At 36.6% G+C, this 19,682-nt stretch overlaps 1 protein-coding gene across 1 annotated transcript in view; it reads right to left on the minus strand.

Moving 5' to 3' along the window:
• Tet2 (tet methylcytosine dioxygenase 2) overlaps positions 1-19,682 on the minus strand; it is a 124,501-nt gene that overhangs the window by 31,078 nt on the left and 73,741 nt on the right. Inside the window, exons 3-5 of the mRNA XM_076864461.2 lie at positions 3,960-7,414; positions 2,108-2,198; positions 661-754 (exon numbers count right to left, since the gene is read on the minus strand). Coding sequence (XP_076720576.2) covers positions 661-754; positions 2,108-2,198; positions 3,960-7,368 — 3,594 coding nt within the window. The 5' untranslated portion in view covers positions 7,369-7,414. The remainder of the gene's footprint in view (positions 1-660; positions 755-2,107; positions 2,199-3,959; positions 7,415-19,682) is intronic.

Genomic DNA, 19,682 nt, shown 5'->3' on the forward strand with positions numbered 1-19,682 from the left:
ATGTATCTTTTAAAATGTCTCAGTCAAAATTAGGGCAACACTTCTATACAGTGGGGGCTAATGATGTCAGAAAAGGGAGAGAAGCAAAAACAGTCCTTAATGTTTAGCAGACTATTCCCAGTTTGGGACGGGGGAAAAGGAGGCAAGAAACTAAGTGCCATCTGAGTTAAACTCAGAGCTACAAAAAAGATACGCAGGGTCTTAGTTCAAGGTTTTCATAAATGACACTAGGGTATTTTAAAAACTAAGAACCAGACAGGCACAGTGGTGACCCATGCTTTTAATCCCAGCAGTTTGGGAGGCTAAGGCCCTGTCTGGAAAAAAAAAAAAAGACTAAGAATAAATTTTCAATTTGTCATTTATTCACATTCCAAGGAGGCAATACTTCTTTATGTAAGCAACAGCAAAGACCTCCACCTCACCACTGAATTCTTCCAATTGATATGGTTTGCTCATGATTTTTATAATTAATCTGCCTTCTCCTTAAGTAATGCACTTCATAAAATAAATATAGTCAATATTAAAAAAGGAAAAAAAAACAGCGATGTTCCTGTCAACTGGCATGATCTTTTTAATCTGTGCACCCCAGTTCTCAGGGTTAGATTAACTAATCCAAATGCCCAAGATTGAAGATCAAAGGCAATGCAAAGTCATACTTACCCATTTGGCAATAGGACATCCCTGAGAACTTTTGCCTTCTTTACCAGTATAGATGACTCTTTCAATCCTAATAGCTCTACCCTTCTCTCCATACCTTAAAGAAACCCACAGAAACACACACACACATAATTAGCAAATGACTTAAGCGGCAACCAAAATATTTGAAACAATTGAGTGTGATTTTATTCTATGACCATATCCTGAGAAATGAATGGTTTAAAATTTAAAATTTTAAAATAGGTCTAAGCCAAGCAAACTAGATATCAGCTTTAAGTCTTGTTTTTCTTCCATATCAAAATATAATATAATAAAACATGTAATGAAGTATTTTGTAATTTACATGTTAGGTGAAAATAATGGGAAACTTATTTTTATACATAATTTCACAAAGCACAGAATGTTAGTTGGCTAAATTCAGTCTTCTAAAACATATACTATTTGATTTTGTTCTTTTCCAAACTGAGCTATTTTAAAACTTGAGGAAATCATAATACATTTAACCTGCTCTAACAAACAATCCAGCCATTTATGAAAATACAAGATGGTTCTAGAAACAAGACTATTTCCCTTTATGACCAAAGCATGTATACTGCTTGCAATTTTTTTTTTTAAAAAACATGTAGATTAATTCACTACTTCTGCCAGGCCACTGGTGATTATTTGATGAATTACTACACATTATTTAGAAATAAATATTTGGAAATATATCAAGAATGATACTGAATTTGTCCTTGTTGCCTAAACGTATCCTAATATATTTTCATGATAACACTGTCTATCTCTAATAACAAGACACTCAAGTGGGATAACAGCTCAGAGCTGAAGATACCTATAGGAAATGTCTTACAAGCAGGAGTTAGCTGTAGGTACAGGAAAATACTTGCATACATGTGATTCACAGTAAAAATGAACAACAACAACAACAAAAAAAAACAAAAAACAAAGCAGCTACAAATGGAATCTGTCTTTCTATTCGACTCGTCATACTGGTTCTCTGTTCATAAAAGAAAACTTCCTTAGAGATAACTATCTGCTTATAACACAAGGTAAATGTATTGCAATGATTCTTTTTTTCACTACTTTCCCTCTTTACTCTCTAATGCTTTATCATCAAGTGGGAAAGCTGGAGTGGGGTCCCTCTTTGCAGCCTGTGCCAGTAACCTTGTGCCTGGCAGGCTGGCTGGCTGGTTCTTGTTCCTGCCTGGGTTTTCTGGCATTCATCTCAAAGTGGGCAGCCTGTGCCAGCTAACAGACTATTAGTCCTGTCAAATATTGTGACTCTCTGGTGAATAGCACAGTGTGTAGTGTTGGCAACCCTGGAACAGCTAAGCCTACTAATAATTACTCGATTTGCAATTGTTTACTGCTTTGTGTGTGAAGGCTGAAAAAATTCTGACATATACAAAAGGATAAACGTTAATCTGCCCTGTGCCTTTGCGTTAATTACCTTTCTTCCATGATTTCTCTAATAGCTGCCACATTAGGACCTGCTCCTAGATGGGTATAAAAAGGACCTTCATCTTTTTCAATAATTTGCTCTGTTGAGATAATAGAAGATTATTATTTTAGACCTCAATTATACTAAATATAAAGGCTACATCCACAAAAATTATCCCCCAGATGCACAATAAGGGCCCTAAGTGACTTTAAAAATTTTTTTCTTTAAAATTAATCAAGTGATGTACTATCTATTAGAAAATGTGCCAAATAATTAAGTATATGTACATGATGGCTAATGGAAAAATTATCAAATTACATTTTAGATATGGTATAAGAAATTATTTTAAACCAAATAAGTAAAACAAAACAATAAAGAAATTAGACTATATTATATGTAATACCAACTACAACTGAAATTTCTTAAAACTGAAAAAAATTTTTAAAGCTAACTAGAAGCTACCTGACATTTGGATATTAAAAGATTATAAATAAAATTTGTTGTTCTGGCCCACCCCCAGAATATATTCATTTTATTGCCAAGAACCCCTTTTTCTGCTCATTTCCCCACATTTAATTATTGTTTTGACAATAAGAATGTTCAACCCAACCCATATCTGTGTGTACGTTAGAGTCAGGTGGAAGGGGTGCTGGCGAGCCAAAGATGGAAGAGTGAGAAGCCAGGATCACGGTGATAAGGGAGTGAAATGATAACAACTTACCTAGTATTATCTATGACACATGTAGCATTTAGCCCAGTGAGAAAACTTAATACCCACACACAAAGAAGGGCAGGATGGAGCCTTTCTCAATCAACCTACAAAGTATGGGGCAGCTCCCAGTAAGAGCGATAACATGGGTGGGTGGGCCATTAGCCACACTAATTCACATACATTTGCTTTTTCAAATGTCTTCTGTTATATGTTTGCTTACTAGCTATTAAGATTTTCTCTGCCCACATATGTATATGTATCCATCAGTTAAAAATGTTTTCTTATTCTCACAGACCTATAAACATTCTGTATTTTAATATAAGGTATCTGTTTAAAAAAGTGAAATTACCATTTTTATAAAATACATGAAAGGTTAGGGCTGGGGATGTAGCTCATTGGTCGAGTACTTGCTTAGCACGTGCAAGGCCCTGGGTTTTCCCAGCATTGGAAAAAGAAAAACAAAAGAAAAAAAGAAAAAAAGAAATAAAGAAATAAAGGTTAAAGAGAAAATGGAATAAAAAATCAGTATAAAACACAATGTTTCAAGTGTTTTAATGGAAAAGGGGTATTTTCACTAGTGCTCAGAGTTTGGCATTATAAATTCACCGACTCGCCTCATTATCCAGATATCCAATCATAATTTTGGAAAAACTATCCAAAATAGTACTAGTAGTCTATATACTATATAATTATACTACATAAAACTACTATATACTCAATCCTGAATTTTCAAAAACAAAAGGTTTCTAAATTCATTTGATTGTGGCAGTTATTTTCTCACATTAATGATTTTTTTTTAACTATACATGTCTCCTCAGGAGATAATTATTCATATAGGTGGATGAACCTAAAACAGATACATTTTTATTTTAAAGGGTCTGAATAGAAGGGAAAACAAATGTGCTCATTATTAAAAAAAAAAAAAAGCTTTTTTTTGGGGGGAACAGTGCATGTAAATGAAGTTTTCTCTTGCATAGCAGAAGCATCTGTAATTTAAAGACAAAAAAAATTTAAGCTTCAGATTTTTATGAGCTTTACGAATTGCTCCCAGATTCAAGGACTTAAAAAAAGAAAGAAAATCCCATATCTGAAGATCATTTGCTAATTCTGGATAAACACCATGTGCTTCAGGACATTTCTGGCACTTACCTACACATCTGCATGATGGGAAATCATATTGAGTCTTGACAGGTGTATCCAATAAATTTTTTACAGGAGTATCTAGTAATTTGGAAGGTGACTCTATAAAAGTACCCAGAAGAGAACCACCTGTTCTTTTGGTTGGTGTCTTTTCTGAAGTTGTAGGCTGCTCTAAACCTGGGGTATGGTTATCAAGATCGGCAGCAGTGGTCTGTCTAGTTAAAACTGTGATGGACCCTGACATTTCCACTTTTACTTGTTTCTGTGATTTGAGACTAAAAGCCTTATGGTCAAATAATGATTTGACCTGAAACTGCTTTAGATGTTGCTCCATGGTCTCAATGATGCTCTTCTGCTGCACATTGTCACAGCTTGGAGATGAAATCTCTTGCTTAGTTATTTTTTTCCACGTTTTGTTTTCTTGCTGTGCTGACACGGGACGCATACAGGCATGGGGCTTGGAACCAGGTTCAATCTTAATTGGCCTGTGCACCTGATTATGGCAAGACTCAGGTTGGGTTTGCTGCGCTTGCTGCTGTTCTTGCTTGTGTAAGAGGTGCCACCTTAGTGCAGCGTGCTTTTGAACGTCCTTCTGGGGAGGGGTCTGAATGTGACTTCCTCCCTGGTCAGGCACTGGGAAAGTCTTTGCTTGGTTTTGCATCAAGTACCTTTGCTGAACTACTTGTACAGCTTGTTGTCCAGATACATCTTGGTTTCTGTTTTTAAATCCCTGTAGAACTGAAGCCTGTTGAGACTTCTGCTCTTGTTCTTGAAAGCACCTGTGAAGAATATTTTGCTTTGGAGTCACATTATTTGGAAAATACTGCATGTGATGCAAGTTTTGGGTCTTGTTCACTGTAAAGAGTTCAGAACGTATAGTTTGTTCTTTATTCTCTGGAACTGGGTGTGTATTGTTTGAACAGGAAATTTGCACTTTGCTTGCACTTGATTTTAAGATCTGGCCATAAGATGAATTTCTATTACTTGTATTCTGTACTTGCTCCAGTCCCATTTGAGCATTCTGAGTTTGGAACTCACTTGATTTTGAATACTGATTTTCACCACTATAGCATTCTTCCATTTTAATCTGGCAAAAAAATGATCCTTCTCTTTGCTGATCACTGTGACCTTGGGGATGAGGCAAAGTCTGAGGCATTTGTTCTTTATTCTTCATTTGTAACTTTTGCTGCTGCTGGTCTGGAGGAAACTGTGAATTCTGGGATGGTTGTGTTTGTGCTGCCTGTTTATGAGGCTTATGTTGCAAAAGGTGTGAGTTTGAAAATGGCTCAGTCTCTGAAGCCTGTTGATTCAAGGGCTGTTTTAACAATGGGGACATGAGTTTCTCAGTCTGGGGATCTGTTCTTTGTTGAAAATTAAATCTAGGGGCACAAAGTGCCTGCACATGAGCTTCAGTTAAAGGATCTGTCTTGGAGACATGCACCTGGTGTGATTTTTTTTGGAACTGGAGATGTTGGTCCACCATACCTTGAGGCTGCCCTTGATTCATCTCAACTTGGTACATTTGTGACTTCTGCTCTAGCCTCATTGTTTTCTGGATGTAAGCTTGCCTCTCGAGCCCTGCAGGTGTGTTGGAATTTCCAGTGTATTGTTTGGAGGTCATTTGATTAGGTTTGGACTGAAACTGAAGAATGGACCGCAGTGATGCCTCATGACATTTTGGATGGGATTCTGCTTGGTGAAAATGAGGGGACTTCAATTCGATCCATCCTGGTTTCAGGTAGTGCTGTGTTGGGAGTGCAAGATCTTGTGTTTGTTTCTTGTCTCGATCCTTCAGCATGTCTTGTTCTTTGTGTCCCATCAGCTGCTGGCAGTGATCCTGTAAATCTCCACTGCTACCAAGAATTGGTGGATGATGCTTGAGATGTTCCGATGTTGGTCTTCTTTTCTCAGGACACATGGGGGCAGTCATTGTCCCTGGCATCAGGAGGCCATTTTTACTAACACAATTATTCTGAGGCTCTTCTGGAAGGATTAGGGAGGGGGTAGATACATGTATAGATGGATTAGGATTCTGTGATGTTGGTACCTCAGGTTGACCCTCCATTTTCACTTCCCTCAAAAGAGTTACGTTACTTTGGTTGGGGTAGTGATGGTGTTCTTCCAAAACTCCATTGTGCAGAGTGCTCTTTCCTTCTGAAGGAAGGTGAGGAAGAGCAGGAGAGAGAGGAGGAAGGGGAGAAAGAAGCAATTGAGATGGTGGTGGTGTGGTAGTGGCAGAGAAGGAATCCTTAGTGAACACTGAGCTTTGCTTGAAGTAAGCACCATTCATTTCATTTTGCTTTAAATACTGTTCAGAGCTGCCACTGGGAGCTTGCATGTTGCTGCTGGGACCTGAACAGAATTCTTCACCAGACACTAGCTTCATGTTTCCTTGGATGTTACTGTTTTCTGCAGAAGATGGGCTTATCTCAAAAGCTGACTTTTGTTGTGGTAGTTGTTCTGGTTTCTGGAAGGGACAGGTACCTAGCACTGCAATCTGTTTACTGGCATTATCAGCATCACAGGCCTCAGTCACCACGGCAGCTGGCTCTGGAGGCAGCTCGGAACTCGAGGTCTGTGGGGAATTGATCTGCCCTGAGGTATGTGATGGGTGAGTGATTTCACAGGACAACTCATTAGTAGCCTGACTATTAATGGCATTTATGTGAGATGTGGTTTTCTGCACCGCAATGGAAACACAATCTGGATAATATTGAGACAGTGTTTTTTCCAGGAGTTCACCGTGTGTGTTTTCCATGGAAGAGGCAGAAACTGTAGCACCATTAGGCATTAGCACTGCCTTGTTTTTAAGAAGCGACTCAATGTTCTTGTCATGGTAGTTGTTAGCATTTTTTTCCTTCTGCTCATTTAGAATCTGAAGCTCTGGATTTTCAGACCCATTGCAGTTATGAGCTGAAAAACTGGTGAAATCTTGAACTGCATTTTCTTGGGTTGTGGAGCTTTCAGATTCTCTCCTACCACTCGAATCGGAGACGTTTGGTTGACTGCTGCTTTCACCTGGATTTCTTTCTTGGCTTTCCCCGAAGTCATTTTTTTCTCCCTTAGCTTTTTGGTCTGCTTTTAACTTCTTGTTATGATGGAGCCCAGAGAGAGATGGTTCACTAACTGTGCGTTTTATTCCTCCATTTTGCAAGTGATTGGAATACCCTCTGTCTTCCTGCATTAAGTCTGGACTCCGGCAAGTACTCTGGCTATCCTTCATATGGGGTATTCCATAACTGTTGAAAGACTGCCACTTGGTGTCTCCATTTACCTCTGGAGGAGGTTTCTCAGTTAGTGGGCTTCCATTCTGGAGCTTTATGGCCAGAGGGTCTGTCTGGCAGATGGGAGAAGGTGATGGAATCAGGAATGGACTTAGTCTGTTGCCGTCAGCATGGTTGATTCTATCCTGTTCCATCAGGCTTGCTTCGGGGCCATCCACAAGGCTGCCCTTTGAATGAATTCTAAAGAGTATAAAAACAAAAAATTAAAACACATTAATATGTCTAACTCGTAACACAGCAAATAGAATTGTATACATTATATAAGAATCCATAGATATAGCAAACTGTAATACTGGTACCCATTTCTGGTCTTTTGTAGTGAGAATCAATAGCTACTCAGCAACTCTCAAATATTTATAGTCATGGAGAACAAGGATAAGAAAAGTCATCAGCTAACAGAACTCATATTTTGTTAGTTTTTAGTATCAGCTTTCTCACCAATTAATTGTGCCTATCCCCAACCCTGGGACTGAGCCCAGAGGTGGTTTACTATGGAGCTACAATCCCAGCCCTTCTTATTTTTTGATACAGGGTCTGACAAGTTGCTTGGGCTGGCCTTGAACTTATAATCTTCCTGCCTCAGCCCCCTGTATAGCTGGAATCACAGGTGTGGGTCATTGTAATCAAGGAGGCCCAGGTAATTACTTTTGGTCCAAATACTAAGAATAGAGAAAGATAATCTTTCTATTCTCTAGCACTTCACTTATCCAATCACTTGCTAAGTTCTATCGTTTCTAGTTCCTGTATTTTCCTTGCATCATCTTCACTGCCACTTCATAGCTCATATCTACATCATGTTGGCTCACGATCATAACAGTAGTTTTTAAAATGGTTTCTCCCTTAGTCCACCCTACTTTTCCCCACAAGCCTATCAACTTGCTGTCAAAGGGAATGTTCTAAACTACAATTCTGATGTCATGCCCTCCTTCTCATCCCTACTGGCACCTTGTGGTTTTCAACTCTTAAACTCGAACATACGCAAGAGGTAAAGCTGACTTTCCCTTCAGCATTAGCAGTACCCTGGGGGGTAGGATGGGCATAAAATGTTCTTTCAAGATAGGAATGTAGCTCAGTGGTAGACAACGTTTTTACCATGAAAGAGGATCTGGATACAATTCACAGCACCAAAACAAAAAAACATGCCCCTTCTAGATGACTTTGTTGTTTTCTATAAGGACTGGCTGTCCACTTCTATAGAGAATTCATACATAAATTAATAGTTTTTCACGGGCAGGTTTCTGTCATTTCTCCTGATTCCTCTCCCATTTCATACTTCATCAGTAACAGCTTTAAAAAACCCGAACATGGAAAACTTCACCACATCTCTATGCTTTTTTTGTTCTGTCTAGATGCCTTCTTAATCATATCTGCCAATGGCTCACATGATAACTGTCTCAGATATCATTTCTGCTTAGGATTCCTTCTTTGACTCTCTGAAAGTCAACCACTTCCATGTCTATGCTCTTTCCGCATCTTGCAGATGGTCGATTACTGGACATAACACTCAATGGTACTGTGTCTACTCTCACTCAATGGATTCCTGAAGAGTTTCCAATTTGTTCATTTTTGTACCCAATGAAGAGTGAGTATACACATTTGAGACTGATGAAAAATTTAAAGTCCAATAACAGGGCATGAGGAGGGGTAAATGGGTACTCAAAAATTAACCCATGTATAAGGTGAATGTTTCCCCATTTATGATGTAGTCATTATTTTTCCCAGAGTCTTTCTCATTATATTTATTTTAAGAATGTAAATGGGGTGGGAGATTATTTTCCATCTAGGCTAAAAAATATGCCTCTACTAAAATAGTCATTGCTTATCAAATAAGACAAGTGAAGCAAGAAGAAATAAGAAACATTAGAAAGCAACACTAAGGTCATCATTTTTTTAAGATATTAAGATTATATACTGGTCAGCCAAAATTCACAGGTGATGAGAATTCAGTGAGGTAGCTGAATAAAATATTACAGCCTAGATAAAGAAAAACAGATACCTATTGGAAGCTTTATTAGAATAATATACTGCAGTTATATAATAGAAAAAAATTCAAAACCCACTAGGAGTAAGAGAAACATGAAAGCTCTATTTACATAAAAATTTTAAAATAATACTGAGGAACATACAAACACAAAAACAAAATAATGGGAAACTATAATATATTATTGGATAGGTGTCAAATAACTCAATGTACTCTCAATAAAAAATATTATTACTTTCAAAAATATTACCAGAATATTTTGAGGAATGAAAAAAGCCAATTCTAAACTTTGGGTAGAAAAATAAACTGAATAGATAGAAATATTCTGAAAAAGAACTTTAATGGGGCTTAATGGGGCAACAGTTTTATTCAAACAAGTCTTCCAAATTTCTTTTCAAGCTTATTCCTATTATTTTAATGTACTTTATTCCTAGTGTTCTACAGATACCTTAGTTTCCTTAGATGATTTGGGATACTTCCATCTGAAAATACAGGTAACAGCTCATTCATTTAACATCTACATGACATTATATATTTTTTTGCTGTCCCATAACTTAACATATTACTTATTTAAATAAATACTGTTTTGATCACCTGGGATTGAACTCGGGGGCACTGGGCACTGAGCCCCAGCCCAAGCCCTATTTTCTATTTTTTATGAAGAGACAGGGTCTTACTGTGTTGATTAGTGCCTCACTTCTGCTGCCTCAACCTCCTGAGCTGCTGGAATTGCAGGCATGCGTTACTGCGCACGGAAACATATTCTTTATTGATGGACACTTTGGTTGTTCTTAAACTTTTGCTATTGCTAATAAATATGTAACAAAAATGGTCATACTACCTATAAGAAAAAGAATGAGAAGCTGAAGAATTACACCGAAAGGAAGACTGCTCTTGATTCTTTGTAAAATAAATTTTAAGCATGTATATTTCTAAATCGATAAAATTGAAACTGAAATTTTTGCTTGGTCTATTTCTTCCCAAATGTTGAGAGGGGCTAGTATACATCATCCAATACAGTCACCAAGTCACATGTAGCTTTTGAGACCTTGCAATGTTGCTAATCCAAATGAAAAATTACTTTAAGTGTAAAAAATGGATTTCAAAGATTTAGAATGAAAAATAATTTAAAAATCTCAATTTTAAAAATATGCATTACATATTAAAATACTACTACTTTTGATATATTGGGCTAAATAAAATATATCATTAAATTAATTCCATTTCTTTTTACTTATGAATACTGGAAAGTTTTCAATTCCATATATGGCTTGCACAAGAATTTTGTTCAATAGATTTGGGCTAGAATAATACTCTTAATCATCAATAACTCCTAATAAAGAATAGGTTTTAGAAGCGTGGAAATTTGTACTCTTTTGATATAATAGACTTTGTGGCCACTGCTCCCTTCCCCAAATTGAGAAGAACAAGAGCAAGCTTAGATAAATTCTATAAACACTAGGTTGATTAGCTCTCCAATTTTTTTTTAAAGTTCTTTTGACAACTATAAAACCAGTTTGTATACAGACCAATGAAAAGATATTTACATCTACATACATGTGTAAATTTATGACAAGTTACACAAATAAAACTTAGAGACTCTATACAATGCAAGTTGTCCTGTATGATTTTCTAGGGATAAAAATATTTTAAGCACTCAATGTATTCGCCATTATTTTGGATATCTTTAAAGTATCAAGAGCAAAGTTATAATAGATGGGGCTTGCAAATTTTTTATGAATATAATAATTCCTAAGAAGAAATGAAGGTCACTTATGATAAAATTTTATTTCAATGCAGAATTTTAAACATAATAGTCATTTTCAAACACTAATTTAAACTTATTGACAGAATGCTGTCTTTGGCAGTAATTTTTTTCCTAAGTAAGACCACTGGATTTGAAAGGGTTAGTGGTGGTTAACTCTCTAGGAAAGGCAGGAAAATTACACACTTTCCCATTTTAGGATGAAAGATAATCTGTCATTGAGTTCCATTTGTCTATGAATCTCATTCAGAAAATTTAAACTGTCATTTTAGTAAAGTTAATGATTTCTTTGACTTCAGTGTCCTAAATTTACACAGTGTCCTCTACTTTTTTAATGCTTAACCTTGATATTCTATAATTCATAACCATTTGACACAGTGGTTTTTTGATTACTTATTACTTTTATATGGATAAGCATTATAAAGAAAAAATGAGACTTGCTCATTTTGTTTTTTGTAGAAATATTGAAAAAGCTTTCCCATATTCTACCTGCCAGATTCATATAGATTTTTTCAAGTTGACAAAAGTTAATTATTGTATAAGACAAAAAAAAAAAAAATCTTTGGAGGTTGTATTTTGTAGCTATTTTCCTGCTTAACAGTAATAATGGAATTAGGTTATTTGTTGATAAATTTAAATGATTGCAAAAAGGGCAACATTTAAAAAAAATAAACTAAGTTTCAGATGGGTTAAAAACACACATGGGTATAAATTTTGGTTTTCTTTTTCTGTGATATTCCTTAGTCCCTTTTCTGTTGCTAACAATAGTCCGACAGACTAGGCAAGTTATAAAGAGGCTTACTTTGGCTCTTGGTTTTGTTGCAAGTTAGAGTGGCTGCATCTGGATGACCTTCCTTCTGGCCAAGTCTGAAGGTAGCACAGGTATCAAGGTGAGAAACAGGTTTTTCTCCTTCTCTTATAAAGCCACTATTACTATGGGGTTCCACCTCAATGACCTTATCTAATCTTAATCATTCCTGTTGGCCCTATCTCTAAATACCTCACAATGAGTATTAAACTTAAACATGAGTTTCGCAAGGGAAAAACCACACCAATTCCATTTACTTCTCTGAGATTGAGAACACAAAGAGTTTGAGTTTATTTATTTTTGAGCTAAGGACTCACCAAGTTGCTTAGGGTTTCACTAAGCTGCTAATAAGGCTTTCTGTTCTCAAAGTTGCAGTTCTGCCTCAGGCTCCCAGGTTGCTGGGATTCCTGGTGAGCATCACTGTGCCTGGATTTATTTTCTGATACTGAAATCAAACTTTCACATTTTCCTACACCATAGAACATAGAGTATACAAAACTAATTAGGACTATACCCCTTGCAAGTGAATATTTAAACACTTTTAAAATACTCAATTTTATTTAAATATTGGAACTGCATACATGGTAACTCACTGTATGTAAAATAGTTTGTCAAGTAATGGGTTATATACAATTATTCTCTAAACAAAGACAGAATTTTAGAATGGGGATCGATTTTAAAAGATGGATAGTAATTCACCTAAGAGGACAAAGGCCAATCAAAATTTGAGCACTAATTTTTCTTAAAACTATTATGAAGTTTATATACAAGGGAATATGCAGAAAATCCTTTGAAAAAAATCTAGAAGGGCTGATTGGTTAATCTTCCTGGGAGTGTTCCTCATGGTGTTACATTTACTTACAATTTGAAATTTTTTTTTATCATATTCCTTAAGAGATGCTCTTAATGGTCATGGATAATGTCAAGCTATCACACTCCTTCTCATGAAATTCCAGAACATTTCACAATGAGCTCCTCAAAACTATCATGAGCTAGTTTTCAGCACACCACTGTAAGAACTACTCAAATACTAACAAACTTTTTCTTTTGGGAGGGAATAGAAAACAAGTTCCTGGAGATAAAATACATGCCACATTATTTTGGGAGCCTTCCTGAACCTCAGAATTGCACTGGACAAAAGAGCTCTTGCTCATATAATCACTGTCATTTTAGTCTTTTGAAAATCTAAGAAATTTGAAAATGACATTCAAATAAAAGTGATGTGATGATGATGGTCCTAACAATGTAAGAAACATCTGTAAGTATCAGAAAAAAAAATCTAGTTCTATTTTCATCCTTTGTATGTGGGAAAACTGAGGGATTTATCTAAAGTTAGGCATCAAATAGTGAGTGGTTCACATAAGGCTAGGCCTGAGCTCTTCTGGCAGTTCTTCCATCACATAATAGCAAATGCCTGTAATCCCAGCAACTTGGATGGCTGAGGCAGGAGGACTGTGAGTTCAAAGCCAGTCTCAGGAGATTAGCAAGGCACTTAGCAACTCAGTGAGATCCTGTCTCTAAGTAAAATATTTTTAAAAAAAGGCTGAGGATGTGGCTCACTGGTTAAATGCCCTGGGTTCAATCCGTGGTACCAAAAATAAATAAATTAATAGATAGATAAGAGCTGGGGATATAGTTTAGTAGCAGAAGACCCTAGGTTCAATCAACAGTACCACCCTCCTCCCCAATCTACTTTGCCAACATTCAAGCTTTTTACCAGGCTTAGTGTTGATACTTCAAAAAAACCACAAAATGGGCTATGGATGTGCTCAAGCGGTAGTGTGCTCACCTGGCATGCGTGCGACACAACAAAGATGTTGTGTCCGCCGATAACTAAAAAATAAATATAAAAATTCTCTCTCCCCGCACCCCGCCTCTCGCTCTCTCTTAAAAAAAAAAAAACCCACAAAATGTTTTGGTGACATTTCTGAGAGCCTGTTTATTAACACAACTAAAGGTATTTTGTAAGTCTTCAACAAGGCATCCTTTCTTTATATGGATTGGAATAAATATTTAAGACATGGAATTTTAAGTTGTCACAGTTACTCTGTCCCTTTCTATGCTACCTTTCCAGATGATATCTGCTGTGTTGAACTAATGTTTCTTTAAAATATTTGATGAAGACTTTGTTATCTCCCCTGATATTGTCATTGAGAGAACTGGAGGTCCATAAATATTAGTTCATTCACTTATTCAGTCAAGCATTCATTGAATCCCTTCTCAGTCAAAGGGCCATGGTGTGGCGCTAGTACACATCCTATACTGCCTGATGCATTGCTATGCTGAGGCAATGGGGCTGTTTAAGTGTCGTGGAGTGATGGAAAAGGGAAGAACATTTTGTTTGTTTGTTTTGGTACTGGGGATTGAACCCAGGGGCACTGAACCACATCTCCAGTCCTTTTTAAGAATGTTTTATTGAGAGAGTTGCTGTTTTTAGGGCTTCACTAAGTTGCTGAGGCTGGCCTTGAACTAGCAATCTTCTGCCTCAGCCTCCCAAGTCACTGGGATTACAGGCATGCATTACCATGACCAGCATGCAAAGCATTTTGAAATGCTGTCAGTGTCTGCATACCATCCACCGAAATCACCCATGAAATTTCACTTCATTTCTCTCTTACTTTTGCCTTAGTAAAGGAGAAAAAAGTATCCTACTAAGTCAAAGTTAGTTTTAAAAGGTAAAATGAACTGTGATTAAAGTATCTATCAATACTACTGAGACAGAAGATACAGTGAGTTAAGTAGAGATGTATATCTATTGATCCAGTGATCAAACACAGAAAAGAGCACATAAAATACTCAATGAAAAAAAAAAAAAACTAGCAGGTTGGGGTTGTGGCTCAGTGGTAGAGCACTCGCCTAGCATGCATGAGGCACTGGGTTATTTACATACAAAATGTAAATAAACAAAATAAAGGTATTGTATCCATCTATAACTAAAAATATTTAAATAAAAAACTAGTAATATTCAGCAAAGGACTTATGGAAACTTTCCTGATTATTGAACACTTACCCTAGGAAAACACATGGCATGTTTTATTTTGTCTCACTAGTTATCTTTCCTAATAAAAATGTAATATCTCATTATTCAAACCACACGGAGGATTTGACTATGTGGTACAGCATAGGGTTTCATCATCAGTTTACAGGAAGAGCTAAAAGGTGAATTAAACTTGAAAAATGAAAGAAATAGCTGTGCATGGTGGCACAGGCCTGTAATCCCAACAGCTCAGGAGGTGAGACTAGTGATGTAGCTCAGGGGTAAAGTGTCTGTGAGTTATTTCCACCTGGTACTTGCCTCCCCCAAAACAGAACAAATGAAGAACAATCCTCATATAAGTACTGACCTTCTTTTAAAGGCTAAAAAGGCAGTTTAGAACTTAGTATTCATTTAAGTGACAGATATTAAAATATAATTAATGAAAAATGACATAATTTAGATCCCACTAGTCATATTTTTTGCTTATTCTTTTATTCCAATAGTCTAATATTCCCTCATCAAGCATGGCCTTCAAAGGAACCAAAAGAGAATAGTTCTGTCATAAATGCCACCATTTTTTGGAAATTAAAAAGGTCAAATTATAGCTGGGTAATTTAACATAAATAGTAATGTGCAATGATTATCTTATGGCCACTTCATGATTTCAGCTAATGCCACAGAATAATTTTTCATGGGTTAAGCGGGGGTGCGGGAGGAGATTGATGGAGATGCCAATTATGTCGACCTTTATCTTCTATGTCAGAGGCACAGATTTATGAAGCATGTTTACTTCAGTTGAAAATACTGGCCTTTTGACTAGTAGCTAACATTTTGGTTTCCTAAGACTAAAACAGGTTTTAGCCACAGCAGTTTTCTTTTGATATTTAATTTTATGCCTTCTCCTGCCTTTCTGACAATAATTTATAATAAATTCAAGTCGCATCTGCAGCATCTGTGAAACAATTACTGCATCTAGGACTGACTCTGCAGTCTAATCCATCATAATTATGACAGTCCTCTTTGAAGAAACTATGATGCATGACTTAAAAATAGCACATTAGTGTGCAAATGGATCAGCATCTCATTTCACCAATATGCATTTAGGGTTGTAATTTAGCTCAACACCATTTGACTCTTTTTGAATCACTCAAATGGTAGCTGCATCTCTCACCACATAAAGCTGTAGATGATGCTCAAGATTTGAAAAGAGAGCTTTTTGTTTTCATTTTTTTTTTATAATTTCAATTTTTTAGATGATATGCCTTTTCCTGGTCTAGAAAAAAATACACATTTAAATTTCATGTCAGCTTTTTTCAAAGGACAAAAGAGTCAATTTGCATGTTTGTATAGTTTTTATAAGGTAGTAATCTTTTTTCCTATTAAAAACAAAAACAAAAACAAAAACCTTTGAGCTAGGTACTGTGGGACATGCCTATCATCCCAGCTACTTAGGAAGGTAAGGTAGGAAGATCACAAGTTCAAGGCCAGCTTGGGTATCTTGGCAAGATCCTTTCCTAAAACAACAAAAAAAAAAAATGCAAAGGCAGGGGGGATATGACTCAGTGGCAGAGCACCCCTGGGTTCAATTCCCTGTCCTGCCAAAAAACAAACAAAAACCAAAAACAAAAATAGACACACAAAACATTTGGCTTCAAGTTCTAATACTACAAGTATATATAAAATACCATCAGGGGAGTCCTGTTTAGTGGGGGTTAATGCTTAAGACTGGCTGCTTGTGGGAAATGCATCTGTTTCAGCATTAGCCTCAGGGAACTACTACTTTTACTCCTGTCACATCCGCTGAAGAATGTTGCTCCATTGGTGGTTCAGGCTATTAGCAATTATTTCTCGACATGGAAAAAAACATTAGGGAAAATGATACATTAGGTTAAAACTCCTGAATAGATGACAGTATTCTCCAAATTATTTTAGATTCTTCTTTACAAAATGGAACATAATTTATGTCAACCATATACTTAATTCAAGATGTGTGCAGAAGAATGTATTTCATTATGGAATTTCTGTTGAATAACCTTGTGTAGAGTATTCTAAAACCCTAAACAAAATGTTGTTTTGAATTTCAATCTTAGGCCAACTATTGAATTCCTTCTATTTAGTTTGATTTTCTTTTTTGGGGGGTAGGGGTACCAGGGATTGAACTCAGGGGCACTCAACCACTGAATCCCATCTCCAGCCCATTTTTGTATTTTATTTAGAGACAGGGTCTCACTGAGTTGATTAGTGCCTCACCTTGCTGAGGCAGGCTTTGAACTTGTGATCCTCCTGCCTCAGCCTCCAGAGCTGCTGGGATTACAGTGTGTGCCAGGTGCCTTGCTAGTTGGACTTTCTTAATTACACTGTAATTATCAGTGGTTGCTGAGTCCCAAGTATCCTTCATTAATTTAACACTAACATTAATTTAAACCTAATACTAAAATTTTAAAGTAAACTCGAGTCAATCAATCCAAGACATCGACTTCTAATAGCAAATGTATCTAAGCTATATGTTGAGTCTGGAATGTAGTATTTTTTTAACTTGTTTTTTTATAGCTGTAGATGAACAGCATGCTTTTGTTTAATTTTTCATATGGTACTAAGGATCAAACCCAGTGCTTCCTTCACACATGCTAATCAAGCTCTCTGCCACTGAGCTACAGACCCGGTCATGGAATGTAGTATTTCATATGTGGATTAAGTATGGAGAATATGAGGCAAGGTATGGTGGCACATACCTGTAATCTCAGCAGTTTGAGAGGCTGAGGCAGGAGGATTGTGAGTTCAAAGTCAAACTCAGCTATTTAGCAAAGCCCTAAGCAACTCAGCAAGATCCTGTCTGTAATTTAAAAAAAAAAAAAAAAAAAAAAAAAAAGCTGGGGATGTGGCTCACTGGTTAAGCTCCTATGGATTCAATCCCAGTACCAAAAAAAAAAAAAAAAAAAAGAACAAAACTAAAAGTGCATTAGACAAGTTGCTGCTGCTCAGTGTGTACATTGCCCCTGTGGTGCACTACATGCCTAGACGGGAGGTCCTACCAGGTTTTTCAAAAATATTCAATAGGTATTATTTAATTTCTACTTATGAAGCCTCAAAATTTGTTTATCTTAAACCATATAGATAAAATTTAATAGTGTATAGATTGATGGGGGAGACTTCAGGACAACTCACTAAAGAATAGAAGTGCTTACAGTTACAGATCTGCGATTAAGATGAGCGTACACCTAGCAGTTTAGAAATAAATCTGTTCATAGTTTGCAACCCAACTCAACCAACAAGTTTGCCAATTGGTAAGATGAAAATGACCGTGTCAATTCCCAATTATCCATGCTTTAGTTAATCCTGGAGTTGTTTCTTGAATTTGGGTTTATTCCTGGCCTCTCTCAACAAACTAATATATACTATGGGAAAATATCATCAAATGTAACTGGAAATTATTTTTATCACAAGCGTTGTACATTGTCACAAGCACTTAGAATCATAAATTGTTTTAAAAAAATGAGGTTTTTAATTGCACTTCTGTCATTAGAATAATCAAGAGCTGGTTGTCCTTATTGGGACACCATCAAGGAACATTTAGTTGGATATAGTCTATCCAGTCTTTTAAATTTTCAATTTAAAGAAAGTACTACAGGGGAAAAAATAGAGTAGTCTTGATCATGCTGATACCCTGATAATTTTTCCAAGGGACAAGGAAACACAACTGAAAGAGTCTGTGGAGTGTGCAACACTGGAGTGGGTACAGATATGGTGATAGAAGAGATGAAGGGGAGACAGATCTGCCATGTCAGGAAGTCATGAGGCGAGAGCCTTTTTAGGCCTCTCAAGAATTCCCCCATGTGTCATGACAGAATTTGGATGCCTGCCCCAGAGAGGGCATCCAATAGCCAGTCAATGTCAGACACAAGAATAGTGACATCTAAAGAATACTGCAGCGTGCACAGGTGCAGAAGGAGCTCTAAGCCCCATTTCATCCTCTTTCAGTCCTGCCTAATCTCTTAGGGGTTGGTGCTGAACAGGGAGAGGGAAAGAAGGTGTTCAGAGTAAGACCCTCACTTTCAACTCCAAGTGTCGGGGCTGGAGTTTAACACTGCTGGGGAAGAACACTGATTGTCTCAAGGCTTGAAGGGTAGTTCTAAAATGAACAGAACTGAGTTTTCAAAATCTGAAATAACAACCAAAAGGTGCTGTAAAAAATATGGAATTTGTTCAACAAGATACCAGAGGGAGAATGGAATGAGGGAAGATTGTCACACATTTGAAGGGAAATTATAAGAAAAAGTTTAATTTTTATACCTTAAAGTATGATGTTTTTCAATAAAATCATTACATAAGTCCACTAAAGTGGTTTCTAGTAATATGTTAAAACTTCATGTAATTTCTAGCAGGGTTCATTATCATTTAATGTTTTAATGATGACAATAACAGTTACAAAAATAACCCTTCAAAATATTCATTTTTTAATACTGGGGATTCACCCAGAGGTCCTTTACCACTGAGTTACATCTCTGGTCCTTTTTGTTTTTTTTTATTTTGGGACAGCACCTTGCCAAGTTGCTGATACTGGCCTCGAACTTGTGATCCTCCTGCCCCAGCCTCTCTAGTTGCTGAGATTACAGGCAAAAGCCACAGTACCTGGTTCAAGTTAATTCATTATTTTAATCAATAAATAACTGGATAGATCCTGTGTGTCAGACCCTTTTGTAGCCATCAGCAATACATCACTGAACAAAAAAGACAAATATCCCTGTCCAAGAACCTTATAGTCTAGAGAAGAAACAGTAGACATAATAAGGAAGTAAATCGTGCAGTATGACAAGATGTTGAGTGCTAAGGAAAAAAAATAAATAAATGGGCAGTCTATGGGGAATCAAAAACATCAGGGTAAAACTGAAGGTTGCAACATTAAATCCTATATAGTCA

The sequence above is a fragment of the Callospermophilus lateralis genome, chromosome 8, assembly GCF_048772815.1.
Source record: "Callospermophilus lateralis isolate mCalLat2 chromosome 8, mCalLat2.hap1, whole genome shotgun sequence".
Classification (NCBI taxonomy): Eukaryota; Metazoa; Chordata; class Mammalia; order Rodentia; family Sciuridae; genus Callospermophilus; species Callospermophilus lateralis.